General features: G+C 43.1%; 2 protein-coding genes across 6 annotated transcripts in view; one reads left to right on the top strand and one right to left on the bottom strand.

Moving 5' to 3' along the window:
- Nucleotides 1–11,110: 11,110 nt before the first annotated feature.
- slc19a1 (solute carrier family 19 member 1) lies at nucleotides 11,111–17,914 on the top strand. The gene is made up of 7 exons (XM_084667591.1): nucleotides 11,111–11,430; nucleotides 12,238–12,983; nucleotides 14,428–15,057; nucleotides 15,344–15,521; nucleotides 16,720–16,912; nucleotides 17,036–17,177; nucleotides 17,367–17,914. Exons 2-7 carry the CDS (start codon nucleotides 12,570–12,572, stop codon nucleotides 17,568–17,570), a joined length of 1,761 nt encoding a protein of 586 aa, XP_084523717.1. The 5' UTR covers nucleotides 11,111–11,430; nucleotides 12,238–12,569; the 3' UTR covers nucleotides 17,571–17,914.
- Nucleotides 17,915–18,644: 730 nt separating this feature from the next.
- Nucleotides 18,645–22,426, bottom strand: part of LOC146261635 (collagen alpha-1(XVIII) chain-like) — a 38,684-nt gene continuing 34,902 nt past the window's right edge. For all 5 annotated transcript variants that reach the window (XM_084667590.1, XM_084667585.1, XM_084667586.1 and 2 more), the window contains one exon: nucleotides 18,645–21,205. In XM_084667590.1, the coding sequence (XP_084523716.1) occupies nucleotides 20,989–21,205 (217 nt within the window). In that variant the 3' untranslated portion in view covers nucleotides 18,645–20,988. The remainder of the gene's footprint in view (nucleotides 21,206–22,426) is intronic.

Raw genomic sequence — 22,426 nt, 5'->3', positions numbered from 1 at the left:
AATCATACTGATGGGTAGGGGTGTGTGTGTCTGTGTGTGGGGGGGTTGGGGGTTCCCTGAAGCCAACTGGTTCTATGTTATTAAAACAGAAGGTGCAGAACTTGCAGCAACACACTATCCATCCAACTATCCAAACACCAATGGGATTCTGATGTTCATATTTGAATTTAGTTCTAGGTGAATTTATTGAACTCCAAGGACGTTGAGAACTACAGTAGTCTACTACCACTTATACATTGACATTATACATTGATTCTCATTATGGGGTTCTGAGATCACTAATGTTCACATCATCCTAATGATCTTCATCATGCAACAAACATTTGCACACACGCTACACTTAGTTCCTAGTTTTTTTCCCACAGTTACTGATGTTGATCAAGGAGAGAAGTTAAAGTATTAACCAGCTGAGTGTGATAGCATAATTTAAGCAAGAAATAGAAAATAAATAGAGAATTTCTCGTGACATCTGATGGTGAAAGTGGGTCAGGGCTGCTGGCCTCCTCTACAGCCGCTATTGAATTAATCACGCTTTATGCTCGGATGGACAGGACCGCAGCGCACAGAATGCCTCTTCCTTTCTCCCTCTCTTCCCTCCTACCCTTTCTCCCCCTCATCCTCTCTCCACTCATCTGCCAACAGAAAAGAGTAGCACTATTCGCACTATCTGGGGAGCTCCACTTTGACTCCTTTTTCCTTCCATCTTTAGCTTCTCCTTTTGTGCGTCTCACAATGTGCAGTCTCCAAATATAAAGGTGCACTGGACTGCACATAACAGGAAACTCTTCACTATAACCATGTCTAGAATGGTAGAGAAGTGGGAAACATATGGCAGGAAAGTCTGTGAGACTCTAAATGGTTGAGGTTTGTCATAATGACAGGTGAGAGACTTAAGTTGGCTTCAATTTCCCCTATACTTTCTCTCCCACATGATGATATCCATTCTTCCAAATGACTCTCTCAAATCACAGACCCTGATTATTGTCAACCTCAATAAGTGAGTGTGAGAGAGTAAGAGAGAGAGAACCCTGAGAGGTGTAATAAAATAAATAAGAACATGTTGTGTGGTACAGTAGGAGCAGTATACTAATCTAGGCCAACCCTTGGTCATCTGTCCATACTAATCCTCAGAGCTACAGATATGTCATTATGATATTTTCACATAAACCCTCCATAAGCATAGTACACTGCCTAAGCCCAAAGCCACAGTATCAGAGAGAGAAGGAGAAAAATAGAGAGGCAGTGAGTGAGGGAGCAATCACTAACATCTGATTGGTGCCAGCTACCTTTAAATCTTGATTTAAACAAACAGTTGGAATGCTTTGTTCTTTTGGGGCATTTTCTTTGCTTTTATTGTGGCAACACCGGTGTCTGTCAGCTCTAGTGGTCTTTGATCAGATTTCTTCACTGAATCATTTTAACCTTTAGACACTGAAAAAGCGAAGGAAGTCATCAACAAGTGGGTTGCACAAACAAACACACAATTTGTTGGTGACAATTGGAGAACATGAAGGGGGTTGAGGACAGAGACAGAAGTATTTGCCAAGCTTTAATCATTGAGAAAAACCGTCTGAAGTGTAAAACAACAGAAGTATCTGTACCATGAGTACCCAACTTCTGTTGGCTACATTAATGTCACCAAACTTTGCACGCCTCCCATGCATGAGTGTCCTTGAATAGACCTCGCCCCATGGGGGTAAACCCAACCATTTTTGTTCAACATGTCAGTACATTAACCAAACCTTAAAAAAGACTGGCAATTTCAACCCAATGGCAATTTCAACCCAATTTCTCATTAGTGCCAGGAGGGTTTCACAGAAGGAAGCTGCACATGCTCCATATGCTTTTACTTTGAAATTAAATGTCTTTAGTTTTGGTCTTGATTATCACCCGTATAATTTTTTACTGTTTGGTGGTAAATCCTGTTTTTACTTGTAGTGGTTCAAAATATTTCAGAAATTCAGAACAGATAAAAACCCAGAGCTATACTCCAACTTATTTCAGTGAGCATTTATGTATGATAATTGGCCATGTTTATTATCACTTTGAGCATTTCATAAAGCCCCAAAATGAATGTTAATGAGGACCCACAACTTTTTGAAAACATGAAGTGGCGGGCTGAGGCTGAAATTGGGGTGTTTCGTAACTCTATAATGAGTAATGTACAGAAGAACCACCTACGGCGTGGCAGGTTTGTTCAGTATCTCTCTATCATTCAGCTTCTTTAATAACACTTACTAAGAACAATTCCAGTTATCAAAAAGCACTTCAAAAGGCTCTAAAGGTCCAAATAAATAATTAAAAAACAGACAAGGGTTGAATACAATAGTTGCCTATTGAGGTCTCTAATGTATGCTCCCAGTTTGCTGGATTTGAGCAGCTCTGGCCTTGTTTGGCACTCACACGGCTTGGTGAGTAGGCCTGGGTGGGGGCGTCTAGCAAACCAAACCAAACGCCCCTCCTCTACGCCACTATGACAGCATGCACTAGAGCTGTCACCCCACATCAACCGCTCGGGCGTTGAGACCAGCCTCCCCAGCCCCAGTCTCTCCAGCCTAAGCTTCAGTCTCTTCAGCCCTGACTCTCATCCTAATAGCCTCAGCCTTAAATTTAGCCTGAGGCCCAGCCTCTGTTCGCCCAGTAACAACCCCCGCCTATATCCCTAGCCTCAGTCCCAGCCTCAGTTTGTCCATCCCCGGCCGTAGTTTCAATTTCCTTGTCCCAGCCGCCACCATTAAGCTCTAGCCTACAAACGCCAGAGCTAGCCTGTCCACTGCAGAGTGTAATAATGAGTAGATGGCAGCAAATATGCTAGCTAGTCCTTAGCTAACATTAACTCTGATTCCCCCTCAAAATCCCCCCTCTCTCCCATTTGTCTTCAACAGGGATGACAAAAAAACAAGGTTATTAAACTCCTGTATAGCTACTAGAGTTCAGCAGAGAGCAGGGAAGCGGCAGAGCAATGCGCAGCACGCGCACCATGTTGTAATGAGACAGAGGAGAGCGTGACGTCGGCCATTTTAGATTTGCCACAATCCAACATGAGATCATGATGAAGTCACTGGATACGACAGATGGACGGACGGACAAAAAAACACCCTGAAAAGCCAGACATGCTGGCTGGAATGTCACTAAAGAAGCCATTCAAGCTAAAGAGGTCTCGTGCAAATCAAAAGATTAAAAGTAAACTATTGTGGAAGAGTTTGATTGTAATAGTATTACGCTGTTGGTACCCAACTATTTCCATTCTATATGGCATGATATTTGGTTGAGCACTTGTGAATCGTCGTCTTAACAGTATTCCATCCATCGGTGAGGATGAAATAATAAAACAAAAGATTCACAATACAATAGTAGTAATCATGATAATAAATAAACAACTACCTTGCCATTTTTAACTCCTGATATCAATTCTAGATGTTGCTGCTTTTTAAACCTGACTGTCTCGTCATGGCCGTACATCTTTAGGTGCACCCCCTTCTCTACTTTCACCAAGAAAATTGGAGCTAACACCTAACGACATCTCCGACTAACAAGGCGATGGATAGAGCTAATATCGTCCTGACGATAATTGGGGATAACGATCGTTGTGAAACCCAGACACATCAACTCAATCGGCTATCAGGTTTAGTTAGCGCTCACAAAGGAACAAGGTCAACGCTTAGCTTCATTGTCGTTCTCTATAGAAAAAACATACTCATACATGTAATTTGTCAGACTGGTTAACGAGTGATGTCGGAGCAATTAAAACCATCAGGGACTCTAGCATGTTGGAACAGAGTTTCTAGAAATGCCAGCAAAGGCTACCACACCAGGGACTATGGGGGAGACAACAGTTACCGGGGTACAAACAGGAGTCACACTGTCTATTCTCAGGGGGGATATGGGAATATTTTAACAGCACATGGGGTTAGTCTTTGTATTTGACCACTGGAGGGTACAGAAAGATACAAATTGGTGGGACAATGAATTAAGTTGAACCTATTGTCATTGTACATAGGATCGCAAAGCAAACCTGATCTAAATAACGACAGCAAATTAGATAATGAATCATTGATATGTCAACGAAACACATCTGTGAAGATAAAGTCCTTGATTATGAATTATTGATGCAGTTTCCTGACTCGGCATTGGTCAGCTTTTCATGCAAGTTTGAGAAAAGAGGCTCAACAAGCTTTTTTTAAATCCTGAATAGTTTGCTACTACTGTACATACTTGATCCTATATTTAGTATATTTTTATCCATGAATATTTTCATTAAGTTGATGACACCATTGTAACCAACCATGGCCCTGAAAAAAAACACATTTAACATCTTAAAAAAACAAGCTTTACCTTTGCGCTGCTTCAAACAGATGGCGACTACTTTCGACGTTTCGCAAAAGATGACAATAAAAAAAATGCACAGAGAGAAAATGATTTTTCCTCTTTGGCTCTACCCAGGTTGAATCATGGAACTTGATTGGACAGCGAGACCAGGTCACATGGGCGACGCGTGGATTCCGTCACTTCTCCGAATTATACGAGGAAACGAATACGCCTGGCATCCTGGTTTAGCTATACTGTATATGATTTGGTTGTGACATCCCAACAGGAAGGGTGCAGATATGCAAGGGGCTGACTGTCCCCTTATCGCCCCCATATCACACCCCCCCCACGCCTCTTCCCCCACACACCACCCAAGGGGGCAAGGGGAGGGTGCCCAATGAGATACAGTGGCATCAGGGATTGGGGTTGGGGGGAGGGGTTGGGAGTAGTGGGGAGGGGGATGGAGGGGTACGCATCAGAGCTCAAGTCCCCCTTGGGCATTCCTGTGGGACAATTGAGCACCCAGTCAGCCGGCCCTCATCCATCTACCCAGGCAACCAACCAGCCAGCCAGCCAGTCAGTTCATGTATTGATCATCTATTGATGATCATAGATGTGCGAACCAAAGTATTGAATATGAAACTATGGACAGAGAGAACTACCAACCTTAATACCGTGACAGACTCCTTGGTTCCCCTCCTCCTCACACTATACTTCCTACCCTCTAGTGTACTATAGCCCCTGAGGCGCTGGGCACTGGAGGAAGGTATGGGGGTTCGGTCAAAAGGATACAGAAGGGGTGCAGAGGTCACATGAAACCACAGACACACACACACCAACACACACGCACACACAGACACACAGACCACTACCGTCCTCCTGATTCTATGTTCCCTGGATTTTAATCCGCGTGTGTGTGTGCATATATCTGTGTGTGTGTGTGTGTGTGGAATTACAGTGAGATTTAGAGGCATTCCGTCCAGATTATCCAATCCAGAGTAAATCCAGTGCCTGTGTCAGATGGACAGTTGTGCAGGGTTTAATCCCACGTCGTCAGGCTTTGGCCCTAGCAGCAGCAGAGCGCTGGGTGGTGTGTGTGCAAGGGGTGAGCGGGGGCGGGGCTAGGGGGTTGTTGTACACACATGTCTCCCACCCCCCACAGCAATGACCGCCATACAGTGTGTGTGGGGGAAGAGAAAGGGGGTGATGGGGGTACACGCATTGGATTAGGGTTGACCTAGACAGAGTAGATGGTGAGGCTGCAAAAGAGAAAGAAAAAAAAACATGATTTAACCCAGATGCCCTCTTCTCCGTGCCATGACTGTAGTTGTAATCTCAGTTTAACATAGAAAACCATAAGATCCTATATCCCAAGGTTTCTAAAAATGTGCATCTTGTTTGGCCCCAACCCCCTCGCTCCTTCTAAACACATGCTGGTAGGCCCCCTCCTCCCCCCCCCCCGTCAGTTAAACAGCCCATGGGATAAAGCTACAAATAGAGCATTAAATTTGCTCCACATTGAATCATAAAAGAGGAAGTGGATGTTGGCTAAAACAGAGCAATGCGTCAAAGAAGATGTGCTTTATATTCACAACAATGATGGCGTTCCTCTTCCAAATCCCACACTGGTATTGCAAAATAGCACTAGCTCCCCCAGCTCAGCCCAGATCAATACCAAGCCCAGTCCAGTTCAGTCCAGCTCAATACCCAGCTTATCCCAGCCCAGCACAATACCTAACCCAGCCAGCACAATACCTAGCCAAGCACAGCCCAATACCCAGCTCAGCCCATACCTAACCTGTCCCAGCTTTTCCAAGCCCAGCCCAGACCAATACCTAGCCTGTCCCAGCCAGGCCCAGCCAAATACCTTGCCCAGCCCTGACCAGCCCAGCATGGTGTCAGGGCATGGGGAGCTAATGTGGGCAGAAGACCGTGAAGGACAGAGACATCAAAGGACAGTCGATCCCGGGGACTGTTGACTGGCGCCATGAGAGCAACCAAAAGGGGCGGAGCTGACCCCTCTGAGGTCATAGATGAGTCTATGTCTTTGCATGTATTTGTGTGTATGCCTTTGTGATCCAATGTTTAAGTAGGTTCTGTTGATCTTGTAAAGAAGATGTGAGTGTGTGTGTGTCCTCTTTGTTAGACTAGAATAACAATCTCATTGATTTGAAAGGACAACAAATCTTGGTCTGTTGGTATTGGATGTGTAGAAGCTAGTTCAAACTCCAGAAAACCCAGACCCGAAGAGGAGGGACATACTACACACTGTACAGTGTCCATACTTCATTGTCCTTAGACTGAAGAACAACACAAAGCACCTTCGAGTTTCTCTGCTGCTTCTTTAAAAGGCTTCCTCTCAAATGCTCTCTCTCCTTGTTGTCTCTCTATGGCTAATGGAAAGTATGGCTTGACCCCCTTCTGTTCTGTGGTCAATGCAGCCAGTAATGGCTCCACATTGCCCCCAAGCTAAAACCAATAATGAATGTAGCATGCTGTCTGAAATGGAACGTCCGTTATCCGTGACTCTTGACTGTCTCTGGCTCACAGAAGCAAATGCGCCCTTGGCTTCGGACAACAGGAATGTCAGGGTCGGTAATGCTGGAATGGGCAACCTTTTTGTTTGTTCAGTCATATCCCCAATGTTCTCCTGGGAAATGTACCTACGAAAACGAATACACAGCAAATCCCAATTGAAGATCCACTGTGACAGGCCAAGTCATAAGAAGATTTCCAAACATATTCTCAGTTGCCGTCCAATCCGGTGTGTTGTGTAAAGAGCAGGTTGGTGAACCTGTCCTGTGTGGTAAGGATGGGATTACAAGCTGGAAGTATGGGTGGGTAGAGGGAGTAGCAGAGGAGGATGAGAGAAAACGAGAGGGGAAATGGATGACAGACAGAGAAGAGGGGATTGAGGGTGGGATAAGGTTGAAAAAGAGAGAAGAGGGGGTAGGAAAGGTTGGGGCTGTGATTTGAAGAGGATCTGAGGAGGAGAGCTAAAGTGAAGACGAGAGTAGGAGGCTGGTCTCTTTATAATATCTGTCTCTTCAATTAAAGATGTCGAAAAGGGACTTTGCTTTTTTGTTACAAGGATGAAGCCATTAGCTGCAGGGTATCTCTCTCTTTCTCTCTCTCTCTCACTCTGTATGTATTCATACATACATCTCCCTTTCTCTCATCTCTTTTGAAATCTCTCACTTTTTCTCCATCTTTCCCTCCCTCGTTTTCTCTCTCACTGACATGTCCTTCTCTCTGTGTCTCAGTCTTTCTTTTACAAGCTCCCTTCGGCCACCCTACTCAGCGCAGTGACCCTGCCCTTTTACACAGCTCACACACTCACTTTTAACGGGGTGTCGCATGGACACAGAGATTATTAGCATAAATGTGTGTGTGTTGGTGGTGGCGTTATTGGAGGCTGCTATATGAACGGTTAGCTCCCATAGCTGATTGTGTGATACGTATTGAAGTTGAACATGCCAGGGGCTGAGATCCACCCACACACATGAGAGAGGTGACATCATCCATGCCCCTATACCGCCATCCTCAAGAATATGGAAATCACTCAAATCTTCACATGGTTAGAGGGACTGTACACACACACACAAAAATGCAAACACACTGTTTGAAAACGTCAAGAGAAGGCCCCGGGAAAGCGGCTTCTCCTCATATTGTGTAAAACACCAGACATCGCAGGACACACGTAACACACATGGCTGCAAAACACCAGGCTAAGAGGGGTATTGCATATTTCAGAGTTACCAGACACACAATCCCTCACACAAACACACACACACACACATATACACACCCTTATGAGCAATGCTGAGGCCCTTGGTGAAGACTGCCTGTGAGCTAAAGCTGCCAGTGTGACAGAAGCAGTTGTGGTGACAAAGGACACAAGTTCCCCTGGGTGTCAGAGATCAGACCTTAGAGAGAGAGAGAGGGAAAGAAGCCAGACACATAAGGGTGGAGAAGAAAAGGAGAGATGTGGGACGAGGAGGGTTGAGACAGTGGGGGGAGGCTAAGAGGAGAGATAAGGAGAGTGGGAAAAGAGAGAGAGACATAAAGGAATAGGCAGAGTGAGAGATGGAGAAGGAGAAAGAGGAATACACACGCAGTATGGGAGAGATGACAAAGCTTGTTACAGTGGTAGAGGGGGAGAGGCAGGGGCGGTGGCAACTAGAAAGTTGTCAAGAGTTCAGCCAAACGCTGGGCACTTACATCCAAGTCATTAATGCAATGTTTCATGTTTTGTTTTCGGCATCATTTTACCAGTGTATGATGGGGCTGAAAGCAGGCTGGCATCTCTACATGAGAATGTTATTTGCACCTGGGGATACTTCACACGGCTGGGAGGCCACACACACACACACACACACCATATGTGGGCTTACTTAGCAAGCCTATGCATGGCTGGCTTTCATCATTAGGAAACATCAGAAATACAAAAAAAAATTGAACATCTTTTTCCCCTCTAGCATGCACAACACATCTTTTTGACGGAACGTTTCTGGCTGCTTTGTAGTAAGCTCCTGTTTGAGTGTGTGTGAGAGAGATTTTGGGGGTTAGCCCTGCAGAATCTGTGACCCACCTGTGTTGTGTGATCATAAATATACGTGCATGTCGGTCCTAAATGTTTAAATCCGGTTGATTATTCCACCTGATGTGTAACACCACTCGAGGATGAAGTGTGTGTATGCACATTTGTGTGTGTCTTACCAAATAAAGGTCCGGTAGACCTCCCCGCTCGTCTCCCCTTGGGCAGTAAAGAACCTTGTGTTACCCAACATTCTGAAACATTAGAGGAGGTTCCACTTGTCCCTGCCTAAGCCTCCAACAGAACACAACCGCGGGCAGGTACAAGCAAACTAAACACTCTTTCATGACACGTTTAGAGACATCTGACTCACTTGTTCATCCACACATTTCAGTTTGTCTAAATACAGCAAACCAATAACTAATTTCATAGAGAAAACATTTATTATCTTAAACTGTCAGAACAAAGATTTAATTATGGAAATCTTCTGGACAGTAATTGTTGCTTTTGTTAAGAGTAAAATAAACCATGTGCTTAGATTTTTGGGTTTAACTCCTATTAGATAGCTCCTGATGTGGTGGGGACTGAAGAAGTGACTTGAGGTGAAGAAGACTTTTAGGACAAATTTGCTGAAATTACTTCTTACACACACTACTGGACTAACTGGGAGACAAGCTGTAGGCCAGAAAGTGGTCAACGAGGGGATGTATTCAGTTCAACATGTTAGCAGTGCCCTCTACTGGAACCTGTGTTAAAATTCAATTCCATGGTATGACCCCCTAACAGCGCCTCCTTGTGTCTTTCTCTTGACTAGAACCCTTTTGAATCGGTCTCACTGTCTATGCTGTCTTTCCCACCACTATCAAAACACATATTACAAAACAGTAAAACACACACATATATATATACACGTATATATATATATATATATATATATATATATATATATATATATATATATATATATATATATATATATATATATATATATATATATATATATATATATATATATATATATATATATCTTGGTCACTACAATAGATTTAACCTTGCTGCAGTCACTATAGAAGGATCAGATCCGAAATAGACCAAGGTGCTGAAAAATCAACTAAGCTTCCAGTAGAACACCTTTTAACATTTACTAATTGTGCCTAGACAATGGAGGACTTATCTGACAGTTCATTCCTCACAAGGTTTCCATGCATATATTTAAGTCAACGAAAATATGCAGTGACTCGGAAATCATGAGCTTTGATGTGTACCAAGGCTTCCACCTGAAACCTGAAGTGAAGTGCGTAAATGCAGGTATACCTCCGTGGAAAATAATTTACCGTGAGACAAGCATTGTGATTTGTTGTGTAAATAGTGAGAAACATCAATCTAATTGAAGTTAGCCAGTGGTTAATTCACAGTCATTCATTGTAATGTCAATGCATTTGACAGCAATGACCGTTGACAGGTATGATCTCATAGCCTGGTCCTAACCAGACCCTTGTACATTTCATTTATACAGAGGGTCTGGGATTGCTCCATTGACAAGCGTTAACTTCCTTGAAGGCGGGTCCTCTGTTGAAGTTTAAAACTATTGGATCTGCCCAGAGCCAATCTGACCTGCCATAACCAATCGCAAGCGTTCGCCTTAGCCAACTCCTTCATCACTACTGTAACGGAGCTAGCTGCCGTAGCTAGAAAATCAAACTTTTCCCGAACCCTGTGGGGAGGAGGGCCACAACATCACTGCCACCAACAAAACTCAGCAAGGAATTTTCTTGCTTGGGCTTTAACTTATGGATATTCGTTGCCACAACCGCAGAATAGCTTCGCTTGCATCTTTCTCCGCGGCCATTACTGAACTACTCAAACTAGTGCACGACATTAACGTCATAGTTCTCAGCCACTCCCTCTGTTCGCTGATTGGACCTACAAAAAATGTGTTTCTGAAAACCGACTTCAAAGTCAAACTCCCTTAGTACATAAGCAAAATCCAAATTGAGCGGAAGTACGTAGGAGGGCAGAGCCAGGCTAATTATCTCTCGCCAAACTTGATAAAACGTGAGAGCCCAGACGATTGAAGCGCTCTGGTTCGCCAATGTTTTTTAACCTGAGAAGCAATTCGATCTTTGATTTGAGTCATGAGTGGGAACACAAACGAATCCAACTTTTCGTATTTGCCATAAGTGTGTCTAACACAGTTCTCAACTGTTCTAACCTCAGGACCCACATTTTACTTGGTTATTAAGTCACAACCCAAAAAATGATTTCACAAAACAGTGCAGTAAGTATTTGTGTTCTAGAATGCAGGTGGCACGGTATGGACAGGGCCATAGAAAAAAATGCTATTTTCTATGGCTCTGGGTATGGAGCCTTCGCACATTTCAAAATAAAAGCGCACCATCGAAGGTTTGGTAACTTATAAAAAGAAAAGTTTGACTTTGTGACGGAGCCGAAGCATCCGCCGCGACCTTTCCTCCACACTCTTGAACTTCAACTCCCACAAACATCGTCTGTGAAAAATGACGGCCACGCCTACTTCACGAATCTGTTCTACACACATGTCAGAAGTACTCTGTACAGAATGAAAGGTAAGGAAGAATTATGGATACATAACTCTTTAGCTAGCTACAGTAGCTGGATATCTCACTACTTGAGCTTTGTACCAAACTGCAACCAGTTTGTTGCAGCGTGCTGTGTGAGTAATAAACTAGCTAGCTAGTTGGCTACTTATCTAGCCATAGACTAACATATCTAGCATAGCTAACATTAGCAACTAATATATTGTCTTCGTTATCAATTCATCCATTCAGTTTAACGGTGTTGACTTACGATGCTATGACTTACGATGTGACCTGCATATTAAACTGGCTTGCTAAAATGTAATACAACTAGTAAAAAAATGTAGCACTAAATGTAAACTAAACTGCACGTGTAGCTATTGTATTGCCTGCGTTGGCAGCAACTAAAACACAAAGCATGGCAAGGATTGACCGTGGATATTGGCTTGCTATAGAGTCACTGGTTTGCTGCCAGATTGCAATAAATCAAACACTTTTAAGCAACTAGCTAGATACGAGTTTTGGTTTCTTTGCTCAAAAGTGTTTGATTGCAAACTGTCAGCAAACCAGTGGCCCATACACGTAAACAGACGCAGGAGGAGTAAGCCCTGACCATAGAGCAAAAGGTTTATGTTACAAAACACAGTTGTTTACAACCAATAATGTATTATCTAACCTCAGGGTGTATTAGCTAATCAACTATTTGGGTTGTCAGGAGTCTGTTTAAGTCTATCTACCTCTATACAGCATAACAAATATGGTAGACAGTGTATGTTTAAAACTTAAATGTACAGCTAGAAAAGGATTGAGTAAATGATTGCAAACTTTGTTTTTCAGGGTCAAAATAACCGCAGATTCAGCTGTCAGCTACTGTCATTCAATCATTGTCAAGTTTACAGAATGAAGCAAACATCGTCATTGTCTCTTGTGTGGACTGTACATGCAGAAGAACTGCATGTAGCATTTTAACTCCATTCATTCCATTGTCAAACACCCTCACTCGCGTTTCCATGTAATGTTTAACACCAGATTGAAACAATGAGGAAACCACGGACAGAGAGATAAGGCCGGGCAGAACAAGCTGGCTCACTAACTGCCAGAGGTCTTCTGATTTTGAGGACTTTTTAGCTGCATACGTAGTCACAGCTATTCCATCGTTTTACCACCTCATGTCTATGGAATATCGACTCCTCTTCACATTGTTCAAAAGATATACAGATGTTCGTTGCACACAAGAGCAGATAACCCCACTGTTGATCCGAAAGTCAATATATACACCTACAGACACACACATAATGGTGGACAACGATTCTCTAGCTGGTGGTGACCAGGTTCAGGGCGATGAAGAGGAGGCCAAGCAAGAACTGAAGGAGCCTGTCACTGGAAGTCAGGAGAAGGGGCATCCAGATGTTGCTTCCCCCGTGACTGAGCCCCTCTCCCCCCAGTCGGGCACAAAGGCTGGCACACTACAGTTGTCCGTGTTGTTCCTGTGTTTCTATGGCTTTATGGTGCAGCTGAAGCCCGGAGAGCCCTTCATTACTCCTTACCTGCTGAGTCCTGAGAAGAACTTCACCATGCAGCAGGTCAGTGGGCACGCTTGTGTGTGTGTTTTGTGCGTTGTCGTGTACCTCGATGTTTCTGGTGACCGTAAACTTTCAGAAATATTGATATCAATATTTTGGGATGGTCATATTTAGTTAATTCCACATTCTTTGGGACATTCACAAAAAGGGGCTACTATGAGGGGATTGTTGAATGACAGTACATTTTCATTACACACACACTTTGTTTTCATAAAGCACACACTTTGTAAAGACACGTACTATCCCCAAACCTTAACCCTTGTGCTGCCTTCGGGTCACATGACCAAAAGGTTCATAACAAACCATCGTTGTGTTTACCCAATTTTACCCAATACAAAGGCAAATAAAAATAATTTTCTTTTAACCTTCACAATGTGGGGGGTCTGAGAGCCCAACAGTTAAAAGAAAATGCTTCACTTTGTTTTTGTATGTGGTAAAATTGTCGCAAAGGAAGGTGGGTCACAATGACTGATGGGTCAGAATGACCCGAGGAGAACACAAGGGTTAATCAGCACCCCACCAACAAAAAATTATGATTCTCCATTTTCTTCCACTGTACTGCTGCAACACACTTGTTGATTGCAATGGGGCAGAGGTTACCTTCCTGAGGCAGGACAAAGTTCACATTCCTGCTAACTGGGTCAGTGTTGGGCTTATCGGATTGGTTAGTGTAGACTACTGGACTCAGCAGGATCCAAATGACCCTAACGGTCTGAAATATGCAGAATCATGTGACGCTGGGGGTGGGTGTTAAATTGCAGTGTTGTTTAACAGAATATAAAGCCAGGGCTTCAGACTAACTTTTCCACTGTTAGCTCTGGTGCTACCAACTTTCTCAGTTGATTGCACCAGAACCTGATTTGGTTCATGCCTTTGTTTTGGTACAACATGGTATTCATCAATGACCGTGCAAATTGATGCGTAGCTGTCCCCATTTGCATACCCTAGTTTTGCATAGATGTAAGGATTAACTGTGGCGCCAGATTTGTCAAAAATCGAGCGCAATATAACGTTCAGGGTGAGCAGATATTATTCCACAGGCACACATTAACTGTAACTATATTTCTGCTTGGAGAGCTCTCACAGGGTAACTCTACCCACTCATTAGAGCTCTTTTGGAACTGTTGTCTGCTCTCGCAAGTGAATATGACTAGACTAGAGGCACTGACCCTCTTATGATTGGTCACCATTAATGCCACTCAACACTTTCGAGCAATAGAAATCAGATGCCATAACCATGCACTCGTACAAATACTCTCAAAACACACTCAAAATGTGGTCGTAGTCTGGAGCCTTGAGTTTAGGGATTAGTTGAAACTCTTCTTCTAGGACCCACAACAGGAAAGTTTGCCAAGTCTCCCTTTCATCTAACAACAACATGTTTCCCATGCACACCATCTCATTAACCCCCCCCTTCCCTATTGTCCTTTCAACGCTGCTCTAGGTGACCAATGAGATCACACCACTGTTGTCCTACTCGTACATGGTGGTTCTGGTCCCTGTGTTCCTCCTGACTGACTATCTTCGCTACAAGCCTGTCCTGATCCTCCAGAGCCTCAGCCACGTCTCCATCTGGCTCCTCCTTCTCCTGGGCTCCTCGTTGCTGGAGATGCAGCTCATGGAGTTCTTCTATGGCATCACAATGGCCGCTCGCGTGGCATACTCCTCTTATATCTTCTCCCTGGTCACCCCGGAGCTGTACCAGCGGGTGGCCAGCTTCTCCCGCTCCTCCGTGCTAATGGGGGTGTTCACTAGCTCTGTGCTGGGCCAAATGTGCTTCTCCCTTGGGGAGGTGTCCTACTCCACTCTCAGCAAGGTCTCTCTGGGCTTCGTCAGCTTCGGCCTGGTCCTCTCCACCTGCCTCCCGTGGCCCAAGAGGTCCATGTTCTTCAATCGAGCCCACCGCAAGGCCCAGAGAGAGCTGGCTGAGGCCACCCAGGCAGAGCTGACTAAGATGAAGCTGGATGGAGGGACAGGAGAGACGGGGACTGCAGTTCCTGAGGGACCCACTGCTCCTAACAGCAGAGATTCCACCTCATGGAAGGATTCGATGTTCATCCAGATGCTGAAAGAGGCAAATACAGCTATATAGCTTAAAAAAAATTAAAAATAATATACATCAGTGGTTCTCAACCCTGGTCCTCAGGGACACCCTTTCCTTCATGTTTAAGAAGTTTTCCTGCACCAACACACCTGATTTAAATAAATGGGTCGTTATCAGGCTTCTGTTGAGCTTCATAATGACCATTCATTTGAATCAGGTGTGTTGGAGCAGGCAAACAACTAAAACATGCAGGGCAGGTGGTCCGTGAGGACCAGGTTTGTGAACCACTGGACTAGACAATATGTGGTTCTTGCAGGTGAGAAACCTGGTGCGGAGGCCCAGTCTGAGGCTGTGGAGTCTGTGGTGGGTGTTCAACTCCACTGGATACTACCTGGTCATCTTCTATGTCCACATCCTGTGGAACAAGGTCTACCCTGCTACCGAAAACAAGAATGTGTACAACGGAGGAGTGGAAGCCGCATCCACACTCCTGGGTAAGGAACAAATGAATTGACAAATAGAAAATCTAATTAAGAATTAATACAATTCAGGATGCACTTCGCTGAAAGCTGAAACCAAAAAATACTTTAATAAAAATATAAAAACCTTTAAAACAAAAAAAACTTTAAAACATTTTTATCAGCTCCATTCCCACTCCTTATCTTTTACAAACACTGCAGATTTCAAATTTAATGTCTGTCAGAAACTTTGTATTTCCACACTGCTGACATGAATCTCATGTCATTGTTATTGGGTTAGTGAGAACTGGTTTTAGGAGTAAGGTATTATTAAGATATCAACATTTTAATAAAACAACTTTGTTGATGGTCTGTTACTGTTAGCGGACGTAAGGAAAACTAATGGGGAATATGTCAAATATCCAATCTGCAACTAACTTGACTTTGGTCCCGTGAGAAAGGCTAGATCGAACAAGAGTGAAATTTGAGCACCGGCATATTTCTATACATATTCTTTTGCGAATTGCAAAAATACAATTTTCGGCCGACATTTCTGTGCATCCCTAATTATACTCTATTTGTATTCAAATTAATGGTCATAAGCAGGCTTCTGCAGAGCTGGAACGACCCATTCATTTGAATCAAGTTGGTTGGAGCAGGGAAACATCTAAAACATGCGGAACAGGGGTGCCCTGAGGACCAGGGTTGAGAACCACTGCTCTAGATGTGTGTAGTTTCAGTTAAAATGTTTTATAGCAGTGGTTCTCAACGCTGGACCTCAAGTACCCCTGTCCTGCATGTTTTAGATGTTTCCTGCTCCAACACACCTGATTCAAATGAATGGTCGTTAGCAGACTTATGCATAACTAGATAAAGACCCATTCATTTGAATCAGGTGTGTTGGAACAGGGAAATATCTAAAACATGCAGGACAGGGGGTACTTGAGGACCAGGGTTGAGAACCATTACTTTACTGTCCACTTCCAAGCAAACATCTGTGTGATGTTGGAGCAAGCTCTTCAAAAGTAGTGTGAACATGTGATGTAAGAAGTCAGCCTCTTATCTATACTGAGTTGGCAATTTAGCAGTCAACCGTCTTCCTCGTGGAACAACTGTTCAGAGTTTATACCTCACCTTTCTCTCGTGAGGAATCATGTGATCCTCCCCCAAAAATCCTGGCCACACGACCCACACTTTCCCCAGTGCTTACTTGCCCTCCCCCCTTCTTATCTAGGTGCGATAGCATCGTTTGCGGCAGGATTCGTGAAGATCCGCTGGACGGTGTGGTCAGAGCTGGTGATCGGTGTGATCACGGCGCTCCAGGCAGGCCTGCTGCTTCTTATGGGGACCACAGACAACATCTGGGTCTGCTACGTGGCCTACTCCCTCTTCAGGGGGTCCTACCAGTTCCTGGTACCCATCGCCATGTATGTCGGTGATTATTGGAGTCCACTTCTTGGAAGTATCAAACAAAACGGATTGATAATTGCACGTGTACAACACACTGTTAACTTGCCTCCAATCTCCTGTCCGTTTCCATCTCTGGGTAGATTCCAGATCGCCTCGTCCATGACGAAGGAGCTGTGTGCTCTTGTGTTCGGCATTAACACGTTCATGGGGACCATCCTTAAGTCGATCATCACCCTCATAGTGGCAGACAAGAGTGGCCTGGGCCTACCAGTGCACTCTCAGGTAGGAGCAGGGTAACCACAGACATACACACAAACTATTAAAGGACAAATGCGTGTGCATATGTAAATGTCATTACAGGATAAAGCACACTCAGACACATTTGTAAAGTTGTAGACTAAATATGAGTTCATCATAGGCTTGTCATGTGCATTGCATTGTTGTCGTTAATATTGATGATCTTTATTCCAGTTCCTGCTTTACTTCTGCTATTTCGCTCTTCTGACCGTCATCTACTTATCCTGCGCTGCCTGGGTCATCTTCCGACACTACAGGAGCCAATCAGGAAGAGAGGAAGGGACCACAGACCAGGCCACACCCACTGAACTCAGCCCTGTGGTAATGGACCAATCAGAGGCAGAGCCTCTCTCTAATGGGAAGAATGGGGATGTCTGAGAAAAGCTCAACAGGAAAAGGTCCTCACAATATACTGTTATCCATTTCCTGCTACTATAAACACCCAGAGATGGGGAGAACGTTCTCCTCAGAGGATAAAAGACCGTGGAAAACACTGGAGGTTGGCAGTCATTTAGGATGTTATGAGAAAGTATATCCCATGTAAAGGAAAGGACAAACAAGAGTTACATGTGCTGTTGAGGAAATCTCATCTGTCTGTATAGTAATCAGTGCCTTGGACCTGTTGTGAACACTTGGTCCAAGTGTTCAAGCTGCAAATCCTCTGAAATTGATCGGAAAATGTGTAATGTCACTGCTTAGTCTTTCACTAGTGAGTGATAAAATTATTTTTTTTTTAAATGTAATCCACTTAAGTATGTTGTTCTTTTGGAATTGACAATTTATCAAATCACTGGTTTACAGGGACCAATCTGAAACAGTCAGTGAAGTTGGTCTGACATTAGATTTCTGGATTCATTTTCCCAGGAGTTTTATTTGATTCAAATGTGCCCGTTTTTGCATCGTAAAAATGAGCATGATGTACTAAACCTCCATTATGTTTGGGACAGTCTGCTGTATACTACTCTTACGGGCTACTAAAACGTTGATAATGCTGTACATCGTGTTATCACGGTGTTCCTATTCAGTATTGTGTCCCCCTTCACTTCCCCTCACTGGGTTCCATCTCAGGTGATCACACAGTACATAGCCCCAGGGGCTACATTTTAACTGAGGAGTGAGTTTAACCAATGAATGTTGGTTTAACCAATGAATGTTGGTTTAACCAATGAATGTTGGTTTATAGCTTACAATGAGCTTTCTCATTAAAGGTTCATGATTGCTATGTGATCAATAGGTTTGGCTTATGACAAGCATGACGCCATATAGGCTTTGATTATTGGGCTGCTGAATCTCCCCGAGATGTTGAATAAGTTTACACTCCGTCATTCTGTTCATCCTGATCCATTAACGGTCCTGGCGGTTCTAATCATTCAATGATTAAAGCTCCAGTACTTCAACAGTAGTTGAAACCTATTTTCCATAGTGAACACAAAGTGGAGTACAGTCTAACTTTATAGGTATTACGTTTATTCTTAAGTATTTTTTAACACATTTTTCATCATAGTCAAGTTACTGGAGTAAAAAAAACATGGCTTATGTTGCTGTGAAATTCAGATTCATTTCTTTGTGCTGTTCTCCTTGTGGGTTCTCAGGAGATGCATTGTTTTGAATGAGCATGGATAGGTGGTTGCTTCAGCAGTTGTGAACACAGTCCTGTGATCCAAAGGAATGGCCTAGCTGGAGCCATATTAACCATTTTAATAGGAAATTGTTTGATCTATTTTATCATAGTTTATATCATATCATAGTTTTATCAATTGAATTCAAGTAGATTTTTTTGACAACATTCTCGCACCAAAACTATATTTTCCTCTGGTGTCAAATGCATGCTGTAACTGCAACTTTGAGTGAATGGTATTTCAAATGGAGCACCTATTAACCCTAGGAATATATGCACTTGGTTATGGAGTAGAAAAATACATTTTGGACATAATTTTCAATGTTACTTAAATAATTTTAAAATATCCCTGGCCTATTATTATGGCAAGTTACTATTATGTATGAAAGTACAGACTTATCTTAGTTTTTTGGTTCGAGTAAACACTATGTATGAGATATTTGTACAGATTTAATTCAATGCAGAATCAACACGTTTAGATACTGTGAAAATATTTGTTGTAAAATACATTTACACTGAATACTTTTGAGTACATTGCAGAAATATAGTTTTGATTCACAAATAAATCAGTTGAATTCAAGTTTGAGTGTGTTAATTCTGTCTCATACATTTATACAGAAAAAATTAATTGGTGAACAAACAATTAATCATTAACCAGTGGCTAAAGAGACATGTATTCACACTGTCTGTCTGAACATATCCAATGTCATGTCAGCGTGGTTTTGTATCTCAAAAAGCCTCATCAAAAAAAAGAACACTGGACAAGGTTACAGAGAGTAATTAAAACATGTTTACACTGTAGCATTATCAGCCATTTTGTATGATACGGTTTAACTAAGCATTTAAGACAAACATTGTGTATCTCTTACAAGTAATTCCATTTTACTTGACAATACTATTTATTACTGTATTAAAATACTCAATCTTGAGAATGCGTTTTATGATGGTTGACATTTGAAGTGTTCTTATGTCTCTATGGAGGCTGCTTTATTCATGGTTTCTATTCAAGCATGGTGATTACAACTACTTTTGTGTCAATCAAAAATAAATATTCCATTGTTATTATCACAACATTATTGGAAATATCCATTTCCCTTGAATGTCCAGTAGCAAAATATAAAAGTAAAATACATATCAGTCAAGGTTAAGAACAGTGCTAAAATCGGTTAAATGTACAGATAACAAGACAATGATACAAAAATTACAACAGTGGATAATGAAGGAAACAGTTAATATACAATACTGCAATGTTTGGCATGGCTGGAATGGAAGTACAGTTATGTGCCTAAATGACTGTGGAATGACATTGGTCAGTTCTGTTTCAAAGGCCAGACTGGCTTGTTGATGAGGCATTGCTCTAAAAAAATCTAACTTCAAACTCTTCTAACTTAAAATGAACTGAGAAGCTTTTAAATCAACTCTTTATAACGTTTCAATTTCAACTATATCGTCTTATGTTACTCATCTGGGGCATTTAAGATGGAATGCATCTGGTGGTTTAGATCTGTCTGTCGGTCTGATTGTATGGTGTATTTGCTTCTTTGTCTGAGGGAGTTTGAATGGTTGTTTATGTCACTACTTGCATGCCTGTGTGTTTGTGTTAGGACTGTTTGGTCAGCTGTAGTGAGTGAGCCAAGAGAGAGGACAAGATCCAGATGGTTAGGAGGTCAATCCCCATCTGGTTCTTTCTTATCCAGACCCAGAGCAACCAAGCAAGAGGTGATGGGTTCACATGACCCAGTTTGGCCAGCTGGGGGACAGAATGTGATATATTTCACCTCACCAGCTCAGTGTGGGGAACTTACTGGGTCCTGGAGTTGGATCCTGGTCACTGATTCACTGGTAACCTAGTCTGTGTCTAAAACAGCTAATCTGGAGGATGAATGTGAGTAAGTGTACAGTACAGTACACGGAAGGAGGTGAATCCTGTAAGATACTATTGCTCTATTTACAAAGCACCATACGCGGTGTGTTAATGTTTGTGTAAATGTATTTTAGCCTTTGACATGTCAATGGAGTAACTATTTCTAATGAGCAGACTGAGAAATGTTTGCGAGGTTTGCATGTGAGATTGTCATTGCACGTACAGTATGTACACCTGCCTCTGTGTGTGTATATATGTCCTGGCTCGCTGTGAGTGTGTGTGTGTGGTGGAGTGCGTGTGTTTGTGTTCCAGGCCTATCTCTTGGAGGGCCCAGTGTAGCTATTCTCAATGCAGAGCACGGCGTAGGAGTTGGCACAGCTACTGGGGCTCTGCTGGAGAAGATGGCCGCCATCCCACAGCGAGGAGGCCATACCCGTCAGCGCCTGCTCGCCCACGCGCCATGCCTCACAGTAGTTGTCCACCTGATGGCGACCCCCGCTGGTCGAGCCGTGCCACAACATCTTCTCAGGCCTACCGGAGAAGGAGATGACGATCAGGACTGCGTTTCCCGATACCGACGGAATCGTAGCAACGATCGAGCAAAAAAACGAAACCATCGATATTTCTTACGCGCGTTTCCCAAACATGCTCATAAGGAGCAGGCTAATCTATGCGCTTTCAAGAGCTACGAATTTTCAAGAGACACTTTAGTTACGATGTCTTTGGGAACGGCCTGTAAAACTAAGATTCGTCGTACGATGGATTCTACGTTCAATTTAGGCTTACGATGCTTTAGGGAAACGCAGCCCAGGCTCAGGGCCGGCGCAAGGATTAAGCGAACTAAGCGGCTGTTTAGGGCCCCTGTGGCTACCAGAGGGCCCCCAAGAGCACATGAGATTACAGTTTAATGTAATAAAAAAATATATATACTTTTTTTTTTATAGGCAACGATAAGCAACACTGAGGGGCCCCAAAATCAATTTTCCTTAAGGCCCCTGCCCATAAAGGCTTGGGCCGGCCCTGCCCAGGCTGGTTTATGAACACAAATGTCCTAAAATAAACAGCAAACAAATGATAGTATGCTATCTATGAGAACTATAATGTAAGAGCAAACTTTACGTCTTGTTAGTGTGTGCATTATATTTTGTGCTTTACTTTGATACTCTAACCTCTCCTGTCGCTTCAGTTCCTGCCCTTGTTCTTCTCCTGCGCCCAATTACCTGCTCCTGGGATTAAATGTATCAAACTCTGTGTGAATTTATCTCACGCCAAATATTATTTTCCTAAATCTGAAACTTGGTGTAGAGACACCCCTACACATGTTTCGGCACCAATTTTCATGCGTATGCGCCTTCTTACATTTGGCCCCTGGTCTTTGTCTCTGATATCCCAACTTACATACTCTCTGTCCTTCCAACTTGTAAGATTGTCTTTGTTCTCCTAGTGAGTTTAGTGACTTTCCAGCATTTCTTCTTGTGTTTCATCATTCACTTTTTGACTTTGCTTTTTTGGGGGGGATTGTTGCCACTCCATGGCTGGATTTGTTTGCCCGGTTTCCGACTGCCTTCCCGTGTATTACTGCCTGGTACTAGTAAAGATACCTACTTCCGCCTCGTCTCCTGTGTCTGTCTCTGCATTTGAGTCTCTGTTCTGCCTGGGATCATTACAGACACTTGAAATGATTACCTGAAAATTATTAAACTAAAAACAACTACACAAAAGCTGATATGTTTTCAGCCATTCAGGGACAGT

Source organism: Hypomesus nipponensis, chromosome 12 (assembly GCF_054491055.1).
Source record: "Hypomesus nipponensis isolate SF chromosome 12, ASM5449105v1, whole genome shotgun sequence".
NCBI lineage: Eukaryota > Metazoa > Chordata > Actinopteri > Osmeriformes > Osmeridae > Hypomesus > Hypomesus nipponensis.
This window is presented reverse-complemented; position numbering and strand designations above follow the sequence as displayed.

What these genes read in the sequence shown, in the direction of transcription:
- slc19a1 (XM_084667591.1), top strand. Translation starts at nt 12,570, where the DNA reads ATGTCTATGGAATATCGACTCCTCTTCACATTGTTCAAAAGATATACA. An exon ending in TCATCCAGATGCTGAAAGAG is followed by an intron (nt 15,058 to 15,343) that starts GCAAATACAGCT and finishes TGGTTCTTGCAG; the next exon opens with GTGAGAAACCTGGTGCGGAG. An exon ending in GCCTACCAGTGCACTCTCAG is followed by an intron (nt 17,178 to 17,366) that starts GTAGGAGCAGGG and finishes TCTTTATTCCAG; the next exon opens with TTCCTGCTTTACTTCTGCTA.